The sequence below is a fragment of the Uloborus diversus genome, chromosome 6 (genome assembly GCF_026930045.1).
Source record: "Uloborus diversus isolate 005 chromosome 6, Udiv.v.3.1, whole genome shotgun sequence".
Classification (NCBI taxonomy): domain Eukaryota; kingdom Metazoa; phylum Arthropoda; class Arachnida; order Araneae; family Uloboridae; genus Uloborus; species Uloborus diversus.
The window spans coordinates 112,841,438-112,862,517 of NC_072736.1; the positions used below are offsets into that span (position 1 = coordinate 112,841,438).

The 21,080-nt window shown below is 32.0% G+C and overlaps 1 protein-coding gene across 1 annotated transcript in view; it reads left to right on the plus strand.

Moving 5' to 3' along the window:
• LOC129224927 (voltage-dependent calcium channel type A subunit alpha-1-like) overlaps window positions 1-21,080 on the plus strand; it is a 194,952-nt gene that overhangs the window by 122,203 nt on the left and 51,669 nt on the right. Inside the window, exons 34-35 of the mRNA XM_054859474.1 lie at window positions 10,471-10,536; window positions 13,511-13,602. Of these exons, the coding sequence (XP_054715449.1) occupies window positions 10,471-10,536; window positions 13,511-13,602 (158 nt within the window). The remainder of the gene's footprint in view (window positions 1-10,470; window positions 10,537-13,510; window positions 13,603-21,080) is intronic.

Here is a 21,080-nt window from a genome sequence, read left to right on the forward strand (position 1 = left end):
AAAATTCTCAGTCACTTTTCTTCTTTCTGTGACGATAATTCTTCACACTCAAGTAACCTAACTTAGAGTTCACTTCTTCACAAAAAGTCGCTTATCAAAAAAAAAATCATTTACTTGACAAAAACTAATGCGGGTAGACAGACATCAGAGTTAATCTGAAAATAACAATAAAAACCACAAGTAACTGTTCTAATATCAGCAATTAACAACAATTGTATAATAAGTATGATCAGAATAAACAGATTTGAATATACGCTTAATTTTCATTTTTGATCAAAAAATAAAACAGATGTATATATGCTCATTTTCACATTAATTTAAGTTGACAATCCATATGAAAATTTAAGAAAAACATATATTAAAAAATGACTTTCTGCACGCGTTTTTCACAAATGACTGCTCATCATCAAAAAAATGGTTATCAAAAATTAGAAACACTTTCTGCAGTAGATTAAACACTTGAACTGAAAAAAATTTCTTGAAAAAATTTTAAGTCGTTCTGGGTTAGTGGCTTCGTGAAAATATCTGACAAGTTAGATTTACTTTCTACATGTGAAACAGTAAAAATATCCTTAGCAATCAAGTCACGAATGAAAAATAATTTTACATCTATATGTTTACATCTGTGATTTTCAATTGGTGATTTTACAAAATCCAAAGAAGCTTGATTGTCTACATAAATAATTGCTTTTATTTTTATGAACTTTAAAAGTTTATTTTTCAAATATTCTTCCAAAATTCTGTCAAACCACAACGTTTCCTTTGCCGCTTCCGTCAATGCTATGAACTCAGATTCCATAGTTGACAAACTAACACTCCGTTCTTTAAAAGTTCTCCATTCAATAGGAGCTTTATCTAACATAATCATTTGACACCCCAAAGAAGTTCTGTCATCTTTATTTGAGTTGAAGTCTGCATCTGAAAAAGCTACTATTAAGATTTTACTGCATTTTAGTTTTAATCTTAAATTACGCGATTGATAAACATATCCAAACAATTTTAAAAAACCATCCCAATGACGTTTCCCTGGGTTATTCTGAAATTGACTAAGTAAATTTACAGTATATGCAATGTCTGGTCGTGTTCTATCTTATCTTATTAATATTATATATGCGAAAGTTTGTCTGTATGGATGTATGGATGTTTGTTACTCTTTCACGCAAAAACTACTGAACGGATTTTGATGAAACTTTACAATAATATAGCTTATGCATCAGAATAACACATAGGGTAGTTTTCGTCCCGTTATGGGGGGCAAAACCCCTTAGGGGGGCAATAAAACACAATTTTTGTATAAATTCTCTAATATTGGGATGAAAAAATACTTGCACATATTTACATTATATGTCCATCGAAAGCTCTGATTTTTCTGCTGAAGATGGCACCTGTCCGAAATTTCTAAGTAGAATAAAAAACGAGTTATGAGCTTTTTAGATCCATGTTCGAAGGCTTTCCTCAACTCAATACAGTATTTAGTGTATCATCTCAACTCCCTGTCGATAGCGACAATTGTTGTATTGTTGACTTTCTTTGCTTTTCGTGATTGTTCAAGGCTTTTCTCAAGTCAAATCTTGAAGTAAGATTTTTGCACAAGATTGGCAAATAATACCTAATTTCGCTGATGATTTTTCATTTAAACGGAACTTTAATGTAATTAATGGTTATTATTATTATTTATGCTGATTGAACACTTACTCATTATCCAAACAACCAGCAGATCGCCAAAATTTTGCAGAAAGATTTCCGTAGCTGATGCATTTGGCAGTTTTTTCAACGTTGCTGTTTTTGAAGCCGAAGACTACGTAATAATGTTTCTCAGCTTTCACCATGTAAACAAAATATCGCTAATCAAAGAATTTTCAAAAGACTTTTTTTACTGTGTTAAATAATCCAGCAACTAAATTAGGCAAATCCATAAACAGCAGAAAAACTTCCATTAATTTTCCTTTTTGCACAATTTCAAACAATCACCAAATTTTATTACTTATTTTGGTAACATTTCGGATGAAACTGTTTAGCGCCATTTTATGGTGACCAAAAATATCTCAGCATCTGGCGACGATATCTCTGTAACGAAAATTAATATCATATCGTTTTACAAAGTAAGGAAAGAATGGGGGAGCATCATCGAAGGTACCCCGAAACGACTTTCGCAAATTCGGTAAAATCGCACCAAGAGCCGCAATGATTGAAATTTCCCGAAATAACTAAAGCAATTATAAGGGGATTACGAGCGCAGCTACTTTTTTTTAATCACTTCGTACTTCATTAGCCATACTGAGAAGGTTTTAGACTCCGTGTTAAAATAAAGTATCAACAGATTAATCTTTTTAAATATGAGAAGATTAATTTCATGTTTTTTAAATTTGTATGTGCTTAAACATAGTGCTTTCGTTTCTAAATCAATACTACTTTGTTCTTTATACTTATTGCTATTTTAGTTTTATGGGTAAGGAAGAAACTCGATTTTTAATCACGTCAAAAAGATGTGTTTTAAATTCTTTCACTTAAAACAGAAAACAAAAGCAAGTAACGATTTTTTCTAATAATTATTACTGACCCAGGCAACGACGGGTATTTTTGCTAATTGGATATAAATGCTAAACATCCTAACAAATTGCGATATGGAAACTTAGTCATTTCAAACTTTTCATTTTCTGTCTTAGGACAGTCAGGATTAGAGTGAACAATGCCTTTACTAATTGGAAGAGAGGTAGATGGGAATTTGAATTTCTTAAAACGATCATACACTTCTTCTAACTTCTAATATAGGAAGTTTGATGTAGATACAAATCCTTTCCCGTTAATTCAAATTCTACCCCTAACAATTTCTTTGTACTCCCCAATACCTTCAAATCAAAATGTTTACTTAAAGAATTAATTGCACTGTTTATATGACTTTCCTTTTTACCAAAAATCACAATATCATCAACATATACAAGCAATAGAATATTAGGATTAAAATATACACAATTACATGATTCAAATTTCTTAAAACTAATTTGTGATAAAACTTGGTCTAATTCATAAAACCATAAGCGTCCACTCTGGTGTAACCCTTAAATAGCCTTATTTAATTTACAAAAATAATCTTCCTTTCCTTTTGTTACAAAACCGGGAGGCTGGTTCATATAGATCAAGTCATCAATTGGAGCGTATAAGTAAGCGCTCTTTACATCACACTGTATATTTAACCAATTTGCTCATGTAATTAACAGAGAAAAGAAAAATCTAATAATTCCAAAATTACATACTGTTCTGTATGTCTCATCAAAATTCTGGTTTTTGATCTGATGCATGCGTTCGCTACCAACCTGGCCTTATAAGATTTAACTACCCCTTTCTCATCTTTCTTTAAAGTGTAAACCCAGCGAGACCCAACTGGAACAACATTTTCCAGCAATTTTGCCAAATTACAAACTTTTCGGCTGTGCATAATTTCTAGCTCAGTCTCCATTGCCTTTTGCCATTCAGCACTCTCTTTTACTTTTAAAAATTGTTTGTAAGTCCCAGGGATTTGTATTTCATTTTCTAGTCATAAATTCTTATTGTTTTTCTTTGAACAAACAGACTCATTATTTACTTGCCCGTCTGTTAGATCTTTCCCTTTAAAACTAAACATATCTGGATCGTATTTTATATCTTTTAATTTACAATACTTTTCAACGTCATGTTTAGATCGTAACCTTTTCTTTTCCCCCTTTCTCATAATAATATATATCATTCCGTGTGCTATCCGTTCTCTTCACAACTTTTCGCACCCAAACTGCATCGCATAGGTGTAAACCACTTTCGCTGTCCGAATCTTCCGATTGAGAACTTGTCTCATTTCCCCCCCTAGCCAATCGAGCTTTCAGAATCGGTCGAATCTGAACTCTGTTGTTCATTTGCCGTTTCATTCTCGCTCAAGGTCGTAGGTGGAAGTGCCATTGGTCATGAAAGAACTCGTTTCTCGACCTCATTTGACTCATTTTGAAAATCAGTTTGGAAAAAATAGTTTTCTTTGAACGATATGTTTATTGATTCTATAATTTTGTTGCTGTCGGGCAGATAAATTCTGTATCCTTTTCTATTATACGCGTAACCTATGAGAACACCCTTTTGTGCTTTTAAATCCACTTTCTTTCTTAATTGTTTGGGCACACTAACAAACAATATTGTTCCGAAAGCGCGGAGATGCCTTATAGAGGGTTCCCCCCCCCCCCCCCATAAAGTTCAAATGGGGTTTTAGCCTGTTTGGCATGGCAAACCCTATTCCAAGTGTACGTGAAATATTTCATTGCCTCTGGCCAAAAATTCAGAGGTTGTTTAGGATATAGAGAACTTCTTTTTGAAAAATCATCTATAACAGATAAATAATAACGTTCTCCATTTCTACCCTCAACATTGCAAGGCCCCTGAACATCACAAAAAAGCAAGCTCAACGGACTGTCAGACTTTGTGTCTCCAATAGGTTTAAAACTCACTCTTCAGAATTTTCCTAGTTTACAAGTGTCACAATTAATTTTAACATTTTTAAATTCTGGTAAACCATTAACAGTTTGTGAACTCCATGTCTTTTGGATACATTCTGTATTTATATGTCCGAAACGTTTATGACAGGTTTCAATATTTATATGATTGGATTCTAAAAAGGTATTTTCATTATCATGATTACAAACAGGCAATTGGTTCGATTTTACAGAATCAACAATATAAACACCATTTTCTAAATTTGCTTTAAAAATCAATTTACAAGTTTTATCTAGTACTTTCACAGAGCCACCACCCCCTTCAAATTTAGCACCTCCCAAATCAAATTTGGGTCCGGACAATATATTTCTCCTTAACCTTGGTGAATACATGACATTTTATAAAACAACAGATCTATTTCCGAAACGAACTTTAATTTCCCCGCTGCCTTCAATGGGAAAAGTTTGTTTCTTGACTGCTACTGCCATTTGTACATCCGTTAAGGGAGAAAATGTACTAAACCTGTTATGGGTATAATGATGACTGGCCGCCGTGTCAAAGATCCATGTCGATTCCTTTACCCCTACTTCATTTAAATTTGCTTCAGATAAGAAAAAGGAACTATACTCACATCTGTCAGTCGATGGAGACCTCCGCCGGTCCGGTGTATTTCTATATCTGGCTCATCTCCGTCGACGGTTCCTTCCTCGTTGGCTCGGTCTTCCTCTAAAACTTCCATGTCCAGTAGGGCTTCCTCCTTCGTTGACAGGGCTTGGGGACAGATTCCTCGTAGGATTTTGTTGCCTCATCTCTGGACAGTTCTTCCTGAGATGTCCAATGCGGTGACATCTGTAACATTGCTGCCGATTTAGAACTGTCATCACCTCAAGCCGTTCCTTAGCTTTCGTCTTCAAAACCATGCGGTTCTCTTCAATCACAAGATCCACTACCAGTTTTTCGAACTTGAAATCCTGGTCACTCCTTGTAAGCATTGCTTGGACTAGATGATCATATTCTTTCGGCAAATTCTGTAAAAGCTGGAAACAAATGCAATCTTCTGAGTATTCGGGATATGTTACCATAATCCTGTCAAACAATCGTTGTAAACGGGCCGCAAAAAGAGAAATATTTTCATTTCGTTCAGGTTTTGAATTTTGAAGTTCCATTAGCAATTGCATCCGGGCACACTTGTTATCCGGGTAGAAGAACAATTTAAACTTTTTCCATGATTCTTGGGGATCTTCGCAATTTTCAATAATCTTATTAAGTCGTTGCTCAACATTCAGGAAAATCATCGATACTGCTGCTCTCCTCCGAACATGGTAATCTTTGATGTCTGCTTTGGTGATTCCCGCCTCTTTGTTTTCGATCGGTTCTACTTCCGTACCATTTACTATGTTCCAACAGTTCCGGTCTAATAGCAGAAATTTTAAGTTAGTGGCCTATTCGACGTAATTCGAGTCGTTCAACTCTTCAATCTTAATGGTTTGGGTTGACATAATTCTTCACTAGATTAAAAAATTTCGTATCTTCTTCAAACCATAAAATCTAATAATTAACAACTATAAAACATAAAATCTTCTGTAAATGGTATAAACAAAATATGAGGAATTTCAACCATACTCAAATTAATCTTCATGTTCCAAAAGAACATCTTTCCAAAAAATATTTGACACCCTAACGATAATTATTCTAAAATGTTTCAAAAAAGTTTAGTCCCTAACTCTCATGGCGAAATCTTAACAGCCATCTCCTAAGTTCAGGACGCCGCTTCAACAGCGAACGATCCTCTAAAAACACGACTATCGTCAGTCGACAATGAGAAACGCGAGCAGAAGAGATTTCCTTCTCATTCCTTCCGCTTATATCCTATCCCAGCACTACGCGGCACGTCACTCCGAATTTGCTTACGTAAGAGCCATCTGGATCCTTCCACAACAATCTATTTGCTCCGAGACATCGGGAGATTACGTCACACATCCGCTCGTGCTCTGACGTCACATCCTTCTTCCTGACGAACACTTCGTTCCGAGTCGATCCGTTGTGTACACATTGCTTTCCGATACGCGATTTGAAACAAGCGTCCTTTAAAGAGGACAAGATTAACTGCTTATTCATTAATAAAGAAAAACAAGTGAGTAAAAACTGTTACATTTAGTTTACACTTAGCTTTTAAAATGAATTGGTGAGAATATCTCTCAAATAGACATTTTGTGGCTATCAAGACTCCTAGTGAGGTCTAGTTGTGCACCTCCCCCTTTGGTTGCATTCGGATGTTCGTAGGGGGGTCTTTTATACCTTTTTGGGGGGAAATCATTGTTAATATCAATGCAAGTCAAGTGGTGTTATAATTTGGCAAACACTTGGCGACATATCGCCAAGCTTTTGGTCGCCAAGTTTTTTCGCGAAGTTGGCGACAAAAAATTCGGCAGGTTTTTTTTTTTTTTTTTGTATTATTTTGGCCACTATTGGCAATATTTAGAGAGTTAATCATTGAATCACATCAAAATGTCCATTATTGGGAAAATTAATCTGTATAAAACGTTTTTTTCCTTCGGTTCGCAACAAACTTGGGGCAAAAATGTTTAAAATATTTCTTTGCTTACTCCAAAGCACTACTATTATCATTGAATTGGCGAAAAAGGATGTCATGTGATGCACACATCAGTTTAATTTTCATTTAGTTGCCATTTCACTGTTCTTCAGGTTAACACATATATGCTAGCTTAAAACTTCAAAAATAACTTTCTATTATCGTTTTAATTTAAGTACACTTTCAATAGGCATCTTTTTGAAGTTCAGAAAGATAAATCACACGCATAAACGCATTAGAACCTATTTATTTGTTTTTTTCTACAGAATTTCATTCTGTGTCGAACTCTGATCTCCATTTTCCAAAGTCAAGATTCTTTTCTTATATAAATCAAGGTGACATAACTTCTTGCATTTGTTACAGTGTAATTGCAAAAGAGGGAGGTTGAAAGATGCGTTTTTGTGTGTATGCATATACAGGGTGATCAGCGAATAAGCCCTGATTCCAAAATTAAATATCTCTATAGCAAAGATCGATAGAATTATGCGACAAACTGTACGTTTATTAGCAAAACTGTGAAAATCGTGCACAAAAGTTTAGAAAATTTAGTTAACGAAAATTGTCAACAGATCGCGCTGTAATCACAATGACCTATCAATAGCCTTTATAATGTGATTTGAAGTATAAAGCAATCAGTACGACTGTTGGAATATTGAAAAGGGGCTAGCTAAGAGAGTTAAATAATGTATTCTATTAAAGAGCGTGTGTTTTTGGTACTGGAATTCCACCGATTACAACACCGTCCTACGGCAACACGTCGCAGCTTTCAAAACCGATTCAATGTTCTACTGAACGTTACGTTAAACTTTTGGAACAATTTGTCAGCAATCAACTAGCGTTGGAGGATTGACCAGGTATCGGCTGATTTTACTGACACAGGAATAGATTGACCTCTATGTTCTTCCGATCTGACTCCTTGTGACTTCTTTCTGTGGGCCGCATTGAAAAATAGTGTATGTGGAAACAATCCTGCTACTCTAGATGAGATTGAATGGTGGATTGGTGTTGCATGTGTTCCATTTCCGTTGTGGCATTGCAAGACGTCTCGTCAAATTTCATTGTTCGTTTACGCCACGTTATTGCTTCGAACGGTGAACACTTTGAAAAAATTGCATTCTGATTGCAAAGACTGCTTCTCTTTATTGGGTTTTTTTCAGACTCCTTTCAGAGAAAGAGTTTTCAGCGCAGAGCGCCATCTGTTGGCGATTTTTGTAAATACATTTTCTAAACTATTGTGCAACAATTTTACAGTTTTGCTTATAAACGTACCGTTTACCGCATAATTCTATCGATCTTTGTTGTAGAGATGTTTAATTTTTAAAATCAGGGCTTATTCGCTGATCACCCTGTATGTCAGCCTCTCTTGAATTGTGTTCCGCGGAACCCCAGGGTTCCACGATGCTCTCTCAGGGGTTCCATGAGACTTGCATGTTTTCATTAAACATCTTTCAAATTTGTCACTAAAAAAATCGATAAAAACGCTTTCCCAAATTTAAAAAAAAATTTACTTTTACGTTTGTATTCTAATCTGAGCTTTACTACCCATCAGGGTTAGCCACTGTAGTAATAATTTTATTTGTCACCTGAAATTGTGCCTTTAAAATTCAACTCTTCAAACCGGAAGAAGCTACTGACCCCCTAATATCACCAAAGATAGTTTAAAAGTGACTTCAATGTTGAAAAACTTATGGAAGGACACCCTAAATTCCCTTTCCTGCATCAATACCAAACATTGCCTAAAATTACGATTTTTGATGTAAATTTCAAATATTCTACTATTAATACTAGCCACTCTCCCAGTATCTATGGCAGCAGTTGAAAGCACAATTTTAACATTTAACGAGTGAGAACCAATTTAAGTCAACTCTGATTTATAAATAACTTTAAAAATTGTGGTAAAATAAAAGACATTTTAGTTTTTAAGTTTTAAAAACTTTTTCTTTGTAAATATTGGTGAATTATTAACACTATTGCAGGTAAAAGACATCAGTGTTTCTTTTCATAACAAAGAAAATATTTTAATCATATAACTCATGCATAAATTCTGATGTATTTATCCCTTTTAAAAATAATCAGAATCACGAATAGGCATAGGCAGCTCGTACGAGTGGGTAATTGCTCTTCCACTTTCAACAGTAAAGGGACTTTGCTCCTCCACTTTTCTAAGTTCAAAACTGAGGGTAGAAGGAAAAATGATAGTGATGATCTATATTAACGTGTTTAAAGAACTGACTTAATAAGTGCTTGTTTTCATGTTATTTCATAAAAAATAAAATGGATCTTTGATTTTGGGAAAAGGGAATCTTCTGTGGCCATCTGGTCCCGCTTTTTGAGTCTGTTTCTCGAATTTTCGGAAGAAGGACAATTCATTTATAATGACATAAAAATTCAATTGCAGAATTTTTGAAGAAGTAATTTAGCTTTAAGGATGTGTCACCCACCAAACCTGCCCCCCCCCCCACCCCCGCACCTCCTTTGAACCCCACTTTTTTTGGGCAACAGCCACCTATGCAAATAGCAGTGTTTTGGTTTTTTATAATAGTAAATAATAATTAGCAGTTTGCAATAATTACCATATGTCTATAATGAATTCTATTTAATTATTAATTTAACGGCAAATAGTTAATGTCATAGTCTCTTTGAGATAAGAACCTGGGCTCCCTTTCAAACAGAACCTTAGCCACGCCACTGCAAACTATTGATAAAAAACTAAGGGTTCCACAAAAAAAGTGAGCATTTAAAAGGGTTCCACTGATCAAAGAAATTAAGAAATGCCACTGTATGTAGTCGTGTATAAATGAATGTGTCTATAACTGAACCCTCATTAAAAAAAATTTCTCTGTGTAGATTTTTGTAAACACCCTAAATTTGCGAAGATATGGCAGTCTCTCTCTCTCCCTCCCTCTCTCTCTCTTCAAAGCATTTTTTAAAAAAGTTAAAAAAAACTTTTTTTTCAGCACTAAAAAGTAACATGACTTTAAGGGGGGAAATGTAGCTCCACATGCAAGTTATAATGCTGTCAATTTTTAAAATCATACATCTTGCACTTTTTTGTCATTTTTCCTTCTTTACGACCTCATCAAGGAAAAAAAGTAAAGGTATATTTTTTATACAAAGGAAAATATTTTCTTTTGAATTGAATTTAATGAGAAAACAAATGCAAGTTTGTGTGCATTTTACAAATTAGGAGATAATCTCTGCCCATGTTTTTTTAATGTGTATTAAATATTTTGCAAGTTTTTGTTAATTTTAAAGACATGAAGAGCCCTGAATTAAAACTTGGTCTTTTTAGAATGTTTTCTGCGTAAATAATTTGCGGCTTAAAAATGTTAGAATTGTATTATGGCAGCATTTTGGCAAATAATGTATTTTGCATTATGCATTTGTTCATTTAAGTTCTTTAAGTTTCCACTTTTGTTCTGTAGGCCTTACCTTATGTATGCCTCCTCATCGCCATGTTGTTTTTCATCTACGCCATCATCGGAATGCAGGTAAATGCAGGTTTTCTTAACTTTCTTGAAAACTAACATTGTGAATGTTTATATGTAGTGTTTTTATATAGTTATTTAAATAAAAACCTCAAATTTTGATTAGAATTTATAAGGCCAAGAAATTGAAGTAAATAGAATTTATGGGATGTTTTTCGTTTTTTTCAATGCATAAATTTAAAAAGGGATTAGTAATAAGTTTAATTTTTAATTAAACATTTTGTTTTTGGATAGTTTTAATTATTCAATTAGGTTTTGAATTTGAATGAATTTATTAATATAAAAAACTGCTTAGAAAAAGATTCAAATACGTTTTTACTGCTTGTTCGTTTGTGAAAGTTTTTTTTTTTCTTTCACTGTAAAACTAGAGGCAGTGAATTGTATTAAAAGAGTTAAACCTGTATCCCAAAAAGTTTGTAATTTAATAATTTTCATTGTTTCTGTTTTTTAAACAATTAATAATAATTATAATAATAAATAAATTTTAAATAATGCACTAGAGAGAGCAGTATATTTCTTTAATTAAATGCTTCCAAATAATTAAGCATTATTGCTTTTGAGACTTGTCAACTATTAGCAAGTACATGAATTTAAACATGCTGGCTAGGATTCAGGAAATATTTTGAAGTTACATTGCTTCTTAATTGAAATTTATTATTTTTGATTCAAAATTTTTAACTTTTGTATGAATTGAACAATGATGTCCACTGATTTCTATTTATCTAAGGCTTTGGTATAGATTCTTTTGATGGTTTTAAATACTTAAATATTTCTTAATAACTTTTTACAATCTTTTTTTTTTCATGATAAGTAAATTATGCTAACAGTTTTATTATTAAAACTGTACTGAGGTTTTAGATAGTTTCAGTTTCTTAATGATTTACTTTTTTTTTCTTTTAATTTTATCCTTTTTTTATGTATTTGAACTCTGCGAATTTAAAAGAACTTGTTCAATTTTTTTTAATTTTCAAAATACTCAAAAATTCATTTTGATATTACTGTGCTTGTTATTATTATTATTTTTTTTTTGAATTAAAGTGCTTTTTCACATATGCAGTTAAATCTTTCAAATTTGCATATAATCCTTGCTAGTCTGTACAAAAGTTTAGTCGGTGTTTACATTAGACGTTAAAGTTTTGTGTTTTCTTTTTTTTTTTTGGTGAATTATTCTCTTACTATTGTCACCATAAAATAATTATTTTATTAAGTCCTTGTGTTTATGATGTTCAAACCAAAGTAAAAAGTACATTTATAAAACTTAAATCATTTTTGAATTCATTATTTAATTAAATATATTGTTTTATACTTTGAAAGGGAATATTTTTGTTTTTTGGATTACAGATTTGAAAGATTTAATAGCATTGAAGGGTTTAAATAATAACTCACTGCTGAAATATTTCTAAAAAGTATTGTGTAAAATATTTCCCTTCCTAATTGGTGATGATGAAAACCTTTTATATGTTATTAAAGTTTACTTTTGTAATGTTGTGGTAATAATATTTTATTAAAAGTTATTTTCTGTAGTTTTTATTGTCCCCTTTTTTATTTCTTTTCTTAAAGTAAAGATTCGAAAATCCATACTTAGAAAAACATGTTTTTGTTTACAAAAAATGAAAAGTGCACCGATATTAGAAATCGTGCTTTACTTGATACTAAATTGCTTATACTGAAATGAACATGCATATTTTAATCATTTTATTTTCTAAAAGATGAAATCAAATTTTTGTTGACACTCTAATATAATAAGCTTTATCTTCAAGTTTAATTTCTTGGATTGATTTTTAAAGAAAGACGAAAACTTTTTTGATATATAACTTATTTTATTTATTTCTTGTTTTTAAATTTATCAGTATAACATTTAGAAGCAGTATATTAATTAAATGTAAGCATCTTTAATATATTTTCTTAATTGCCAGATTTTTTTAAAATGGAAACATTTATGTTTCGTTTGTTAATAAACTGTTTTAAGTAGTTAATGTTTAGTTTTAGTTTGATTTTCGTTGATTAATATTTTTAGAGGCTTCATTTCAAAGCATATTTTGCATTGAAAAAAGGAGAATATACAGTATAAATTCGATTTGACGATATCCGATATTCGATTTGACGATAACCGATTTCACGATTTCCTCTATTTAATGATACATTTCAATGACCCAAATTTAACTGTATTGAATGTTGCAGAATTGCTCTTCGATTTCACGTTATTCTTGATTTAACGATAACTTTTTCCAGTGCATCAACAATCGTTAATTGAGGTTATACTGTAGTAACAAAAATTAGTTGATTTTTTTCTTTGCTTTTCTTCTCCTTAAGTTCAATACAAACTAAAAATCTTCACAAACTTGAATCAATACAAACTTTATTATTGCAGAACTAGTTTCTTTATATGAGAAACAACTTCAAAATTCGTCTAAAACAAGCAGTCTATGTTCCTAAAGTATACAAGAAGTCAAGTAAATACAGTAATTTATTACAAATTTGGGTACTTTTCATCAGTACCCAATACTCAGTAGAAAATTATTAAGTTTTGAATGAGTGTAAAAAACTTTTTTCCGCAGTTGTTCAGAGCTTATAGTTTTATTGATGAAGGGCTGTACTGTAGCCTTGAAAAAAAATGTTTGCTGTATTTATTGGACAACTTGCAGCAATAACAATGTTTGCTTGTTTAAGTTATAGTCGTTTTATATTGTTTCAAGCAAAAACTTTAGATTTTTAATTCTTTTTTTTTAAGTTTAGGGTTTTTTTTTTTATTATTATTCTATTTTAGTAATAGCAACTGTTGTTTAGAATAAAAAATGTCAGATAATTTTTTTTTTCGTATTTTTTAAAAAAAGTTTAAGATTAGAGTTTCCGCAGAGATTTTTTTTTTCTATTCTGGCGCTTATTCTAGCTGACCACTCTTCACTTTTCAGTCTAGTGTTTGTTTCTCAAACATTTTGGGTTTAAATTATCCCTTCATTCTTCGAAAATCTCTCAGGTGTTCGGCAATATCCAACTTGACCCTGACACAGAAATCAATCGCCACAACAACTTCCAAACCTTCGTTCAATCACTTATACTGTTATTTAGGTGAGTTTAATGGTATTACAATCAATACAGTCTCGTATTTTGCCATCTGTATAATTTAGTCTTTTCAAACCTTGTTCCTGGCTGAGCATTATTTATTTTCAGCTTTCATCACTGCCATGATTCTTTTGTTTCTGAATAACTCTGCTTTTTTCAATGTGAATTTTCCCTCTACCATTAATTATTGCTTTTGGTAAGTATCATAAAATAAAAGAGGAATGGACAAGTTACTTTTAAATGCATAAAGATGTTGCTAATTAATGATTATATTTGCACTGGTGCACTTAAATTGCCTTAAAAATTCATCACCATGTGTAGCTCTTAGTACCTAAACTCTTGAATTTTTTTTTTCACAACTATATAATGTATTCAGCACTTAAGAGTCTGAGAATATCATACCAGCAGTTGAGTACAAATGAATGATTTTGATTGATATTTTTCCAAATGGTTCACCTTGATACATGTAACTGTTGTATTCAGAAAACAATTCCAAGTACCTGCAACCTCACTGAAATAGCAATTTTTCATAGTTTCAAAATTATTCTGGAAATTCAATAACAGAAAATAAGGACTTCTGCATCTGCCTTATGTGCAAAAATGTATCCAATTAGTATCTTCTATTTTAATAAAAACTAAACAGCTTAACCCTGTCCCTTCTGGCTTCCCTTTGCTCAAGGCAATACATAATGATCTTTACAATCCTAGAGCTATTATCTGAATATGAAAGTTCACTAACTAACCTTGTAGCCCTCTTTTCAACACTTTGCAGCAAGTTAATGTCTTTCTTAAGATTAGGACACCAAAACGTGACAACATACACCAAAGGAAATTATGCCAATCATTTGAAAAATTGCTTGAATTATGATACTTCTTCATTATTATCATCACTCCCAATATCTGTACAAGAAATCTGGTTAAAATTGCCAGTGCCATTGCTGAAAAATCTTCGTACAAGCAGTAAAAAAAAAACTTGCAGAAAATGTTAAATTTTCTGCTTTATGAAGATATGAATTTTAAAATTGCCCTCTGCAAAAACAAGTTTTTTTTTTTGCTCTTATTAATAAGGTTGTTTCTTTCATTATTGTTTATTAACTGCAAAAACAATATACTGTTTGAGTGTTTTATTTATTTATTTTTATAATTTCTCTTTTTATTAGTTTGCAAATTTTTATCTTATTTTATCTACATATCTTTACTTATATTAGGCTTTCTTCCTTTTTGTCTTCATTTTAAGCAATTTATATATTTTATCAATTTCTTTTGATTTACCCAACAATATGATGTCAAACTTCTTCACATGGCACTTTGAAAGCTGAAAAATGTAACTATTCTTAATGAAGCAAAGTTTTACACTCATGATGGCAAAATACAGATTGTAGTAGTTTTTTCAACATTTCTCTTATTTCCTAGCAGCCTGTTTCTGCCTGTTTACCGCACCTTGTTTTAGTGGAAAAGGAAGTTTTAACTCCTAGCCATAGCTGTAGATTTAGTGCTTTTCATTGCATTTTCTGACACTACAGAAAAAACTTTCAGATTTCTTCTCCCTTTAGTGTAGATAATGTACAAATCAGTCAGCATTTCCTGTTTTTTATTGTTACCTTTTTTCTCTTTTTTACTCTCTTATTCCATTTTATTTTTAGTCACTAACTTTAGGTTTTTCATGATCATAGTATATGAATATTAGTAGATAGCAATTTTTAGGACAGGGTATCTCAAACTGATTTTAATTCAGACCTTCCACTGCATTTAGAAATTTAATAAATTTTATGTTTTTTGAAGCTGTTCACTTTTTAATAGTCGATTAATAAACAAATGATTATTTTAATTGGCCTTTTCTTTTGACTGTAAAATCAGTTTTTAAGATAAAATGATCAAAGTTTTTTTTTTTTTTTTTTTTGCTCTTGAATATAGAAACAACTCTCATTTTGTACCAAAAGACATATTTAAGCACTACAAAAACTGAAATTTAAGTGGACTTTTTTCCTTATATAACTAAGTTCAATATTTTGTGTCCAAAATTTTGTTTCTCTGTGTGACTGTTTTTCTTGTAAATTACTTATATTTTCAAAGACATCAGCATTATAATATTTAGAGTCTGTATTATTGAAAAGTTTGAGATCCCCTGATTTAGGGCATTTGTGCCAAATGTGTCAATAATAAATAGCATATTCCTCTGCACGCCTCTGCAGGTGTTTGGTAATATCGAACTGAACCCTGAAACGGCCATAAATCGCCACAGTAACTTCAGAAATTTCTTTCAAGGACTAATGCTGCTGTTCAGGCAAGTTGAAACGTTGTATCTGTTGCTGTGTCCGTCGTGCACATTAAACAAAGTGTTGTTGCCACGGGCAAACCTTAAATAAATGCATTAAAACGCTTGTCTTTCGGTGTGAAAAAAAATAAGTAAAATGCTAAAGTTTCGCTTCGTTATCGGTGTCATATATTGTGTAAGCATGCACTGGCTTTTTTTGGTGACAAAGATCGAAGAATTATACATATTTCAGGGCACGACCGAAATCGGATTTGATGTGATTTTTAAATGTGTTGTTCAGCTGAGGCATTTTCGTGTGAGGGAGGGAGGTCGTTAGTTTGACAAGTAATCATTTACCAACAAATCATTTTGATGACACAGTTAATTTAAAAATCAATTTTTTGCTTGTTTCCTTAAAAAAAATAATCAACTAAATTTTGCCATCCAATAGAATAATATTCGCTTTGCTATAATCCACTTCTGTTTAATTAATTATAAAATTCATGTACAATTTATTTTTAATTATTTTTTAAACTATTCGTTATTTTTCTTATTATTGAAATGGTTATAACATACTATAATTTTTCAATGAATAGATTTTGTCTTCAAATGTCTATTACAAAAATGTAGTTTTTCATTGGAACTTAAAAAGAATAGCATATGTTGAAAAATATGACTACTATTTGTACATTGTCTCTGGACAAGTTATGATCTGAGGTATGCTTTGCTCTAACCACTTTCAATTCATTGTCCATTAAGTATTGAGAAGCAAGACAATAGGCTAATGGCTTAGTGGGAAAAAGCCTGGCACTTGTATACTAGATATATTAATAAATGTTTAATAACAAAATAATAATAATAATAATAATAATAACAAAAATGCTACAAAAAGAATTTTTTATTCATACTAGTTGATACAGAATTAATACCAAAACGCAATTCCTCATATTGACTGTGACATCAATTAGAGATAATTCTTGTTGATGAACTAGTTTGTCAAAAATTTTCTTTCATCAAAACATACAAGCTGATGTAATCGTCTTGTAATCAATCCAGTTAATCAAAATTCTTTCTAAATGAAATGCATTTTCCCGCAAAGCATAACAGTCAATAAAATGACCTGTCAGTAAAATGATTTGTTGTCCTGTGCCACACTGATGTAATTAGAGGGAGGGGGGGTATGGGGGGTCTAATATCGAAAGGTTGTATTGTGTGAAGAAGTAAAATGTGCTGAAGTAAGATATTAGATTGTGCTAGACTTAAATTACTAATAAGTGAGCATGTGAACACGATAAATTTGAAAATTGCTTTGTTGATTTATTTAACAGTCAGTTACTTAGAATCTACTCAACATATCTTTTATTAGTAATTTTAAAACAGGATAATTCTTTTAGTCACATAAAAAGGGGGTAAAAAGTTCTTTGGAAAACTACACAGCAGAACAGACATTATTATGACATTGATTTTGTTCTAGCATACATCAAACTAACTTCAGCATTAACAGGAAATATTAACAGGTAATGATATAAAGAATAAGAGGCCATTCACCCCTTTTACGTTTTTACTTGCAAGCTTAAAAATGACCATTTACTTTGCAATTAATCGCTGTTTTGTACATGCTGTGAAACGAGCCATACATCTTGTTGACTTGAGTCCAAGTAGAAATAAAGGTGCTATTGATGTTATGTTTGTTTTATTTCAAAACTTTCTTACTTTCCCCTTCAAAAAAAGAAAACAAAATTATTAGTCATTAAAACATTTGGTTATATACACTTTTGAAAGGTCTAAACAAACTATTTACTTCTTATTATTATCGAACTATTTACTTATATTGGGGTGGGGGGGGGGGGGGGTAAAAAGCCCCTTTGATTTTTCTAGGTATAATTATTCCTATAGTCTTTCTTGCTATGTACATTAATATCTAATGTAATTAAACTAAGATTGAAGCAAGTTTTAAAGCATTCAATTTCATCAATCCTCACCAGTAAAAATAGGTTTCTGTAAATGCATCTTTTACGGCTTTTTACATCCTTTTTTATGAAAATTTATCTACTTCACCCTCCTTACCTTTAGAGTCTCCTTGTGTGTCTGTGTTTCTATCTCTTATCTATATATCTTCCTCTCTCTCTCTCTCTCAATTTCCCTCTCTTTCTCTCTTTCCACTTTTCGCACTTCCCTTTCTGATTGGTGAAATAGCTTGCTTTAACTTTGGATTTGGAACATGATTTTATATGTGCTTTACTTTTAAAGACATATGTTTCCCTACAATATTATTTTCCAGTCTTAAATAGGCCATAATTCATCAGGGATGTTACTGGTAGCTTTCCCTTGACACTTTTACTTTTACATCTCTACAAAGAAGCTGTAGAAATTTATTAACATTTAGATCTTTTCAACCGAAAAGAAGAAATCTTTTACGAACTATTGGATCTAGTACCTCAAAATTCAGCAGCTATAAGATATCTTCTCAAGAACAAAGGGGATAATCCAGTCAGAAGCAGTTCTTGTCAAGTCCAATATCACTGGTTAAATAAGGATTAAGAGTCACAAAAAAAAAAAAAACTTTTAGGCCGCGTTTTCCATTGAATTCCATTATGCTCTGAGATAGCATGAGATATTTTAGGCTAAGCAAATGCCAGAAACATCCAAAATAGTCCATGTATTATAAGCCTGGAAAATGATTACCTTGTTGTTTCATGAAAGCCTAACCTTACACACTTCTTATGTCTACATCCCTAATTTTTACAAAAACTTAAAACGTTGAGAGAGTTTTGAAAGGCACAAGGCCAGCAAAGCTGAGCAACTGGTTTAAAATGTGAAGCTAAATACAAAGCAGATTCTCCATTTTGACTACATTTCCTTACTGCCCCCAAATAATATAGCCTATGCTATAGTTTCAGCTGTGATGAACTGATGTAGGGAAATGGACACATTTTTACAACGTTCTGAATGCAGCATCAAGTTCATCGAGATGAGCGTGGGTTGGGGAATAATTTGTTGCTTGGGTTATCGTCGTGCCCTGTCATATATCAGTATGATGGTACAGGAGTTTAAAGTTTGCATGATACCAGCTTCTAATTGCATTGAAGTCAATTGTCAGTGTAAATTTCAATCTGTATGAAATGGAATTAATTTTTAAACATAACTGTTGCTTACTGTGTAAAATTGCCTTAAAATTCAAAAGCCTAATGCTATGCACTAAAAAAGCTTTTGTATATTTTCATTTTGATGGTGTGATGCATGTTTGTGGTGTAAAATGTGTTTGTGTCTGTCCATTCGTCTAGTTTTTCTTTGTTTGAAAAGGAACACTTTAAAATCAAGATATATTGTTAGAAAAGGAAGTTAAGGTATTGCAAGAAGTAGAAGTTAAGATATTTCTAGAAATGAAAGTTTGGGCTTTAGAGAAAATACCTGCAAGTTTTTGAATGAAGGAAGTTGGTTATGTGTTTTTCAGCGTCTATAATTAACTACTACCTTATTCATTGTAAGAAACACCTAAAAATATTGTGTATCAGAAAAAATATACCTGTATTTATCGAATATTTACAACTTTCTGGTGTCTTTATAACTGTTCTTTTAAATAGTGGATCCTTTTTAAATTATTTATAGTTGTTTGGAGTTGTAGTTTTATGTTTCTTATTGAGACTCAATGTGCATAAGATATAGCTGTAATCAATTGAGGTGCCTAAGAGCAAATTGCTGAATACTAGTTATTTTGAACATTTCTTTGTTTTGTGAATCAATTTCATCAGCAAAAAAGTTCTTATGTACTTAAGCAGTACATATATGCTCTTTACTTAATCAATAACGAAAAGATCGCCTGTTATCAAGAATATTTTTGAACTTTGTTTTTGCACAAATGGATTTAGAATAATTCTTTTTGGATTTCATTAGAATTTTTTCTGTCATTATAGTAAACTTTCATCGACCTCTAGTTCAAAAATAAAAATAAATGTTTGAAAAATAAAAGACAAATTCATGATGAATAGTTACTATAACTGTGTTTATTCGGTACCGATAAATCGGTAATTGTATTTGTAATGCCATGGAAACTATTAAACGTTCTTTTGATGTTCTCTAGTTTTTGAAAAGAGCTGTCCAATTGGAATTTAAAAAAGTTAATTCAGGAAGTTTGGATAGATGTTTCGTATTCAAAATACTTGTTTTCTTTTTCGTTGCTCGTAGTGTCTCAGTTCTCACCAATTAGGTGGACTTCTAATCTATCTTAAGCATTTAATACAAAGATTATCAAACGGCATAAATAGCTTCTTAAGTAGAGTTAAAGTTCTTTATTTGAATTCATAATTTGAAATGTGTATCCAGTTTCTTCTAACTGGTTCATTTTTCACCTTGGATGTTCACTAAGTTCATTATTAGTCATACATTAGCTATCCCGTTTGTCATTGATTATTTTTTCCGAGTGGTTTCATACTGTTTGTATTATTTCATGTTCATATTTTCAACATACTCGATATTTCGATATTTGGTCAAGTAGCTTTCCATTTTTGATTCAATTTTAAAAAACGTAGATAAAATGTTCAATCAATAAACTATGCCAATTTCCACCTTTGCAAAAGAAAAATAAAATCACACCAGTAATTTAAGGTCTTTATCGCAACATTTGCAGGTTGTTAGGATTTCTTCATAAGGGGGGAGTGCAAAATACTATATATGAATTTGGCCTATAAAAATTGTGACTGCAAGGAATGCTTTTTTATTGTTTTATTTAATGAATTTGCAAAGCAAATATATATAATTCATGAAAGACACCGCCAACTCAGTCGTTCCAGCCGAGGACTGCAGTTTCGTGACCGAAGCAATTGCTTCGGTCACTTGTCTGGTCAGCACTAATTCTATATTAGCTACCAGTTTGTTTGGCACTCTTGGCTTCCTTAAGAGGTTTTCCACCTTCAGATCAGTCAATTCCTCAGCCGGCTGAAGAGTGCTAATAAGCACGAAACTGCAGTCCTCTGCTGGAATGACTGAGTTGGCGGTGTCTTTCATGTATTTCTGCCTTAGCCCTGGCTGCGGGGCGGTAACTTACTGAAAATATATAATTCATTTTGCGCGGGTGTTCACGAGAGGGGTCCATGACGAAAACTGCGCCATTGAAATTTCTGGGTGGGGGAGGGAGTTTGCGAGGAGTTTAGATCTTATTTGAAGGATGCTCCCAAGCATTTAAGAGGGTTCCATCGCCCTTGAGCAGAAATGGGCTCCTATACAATATGTG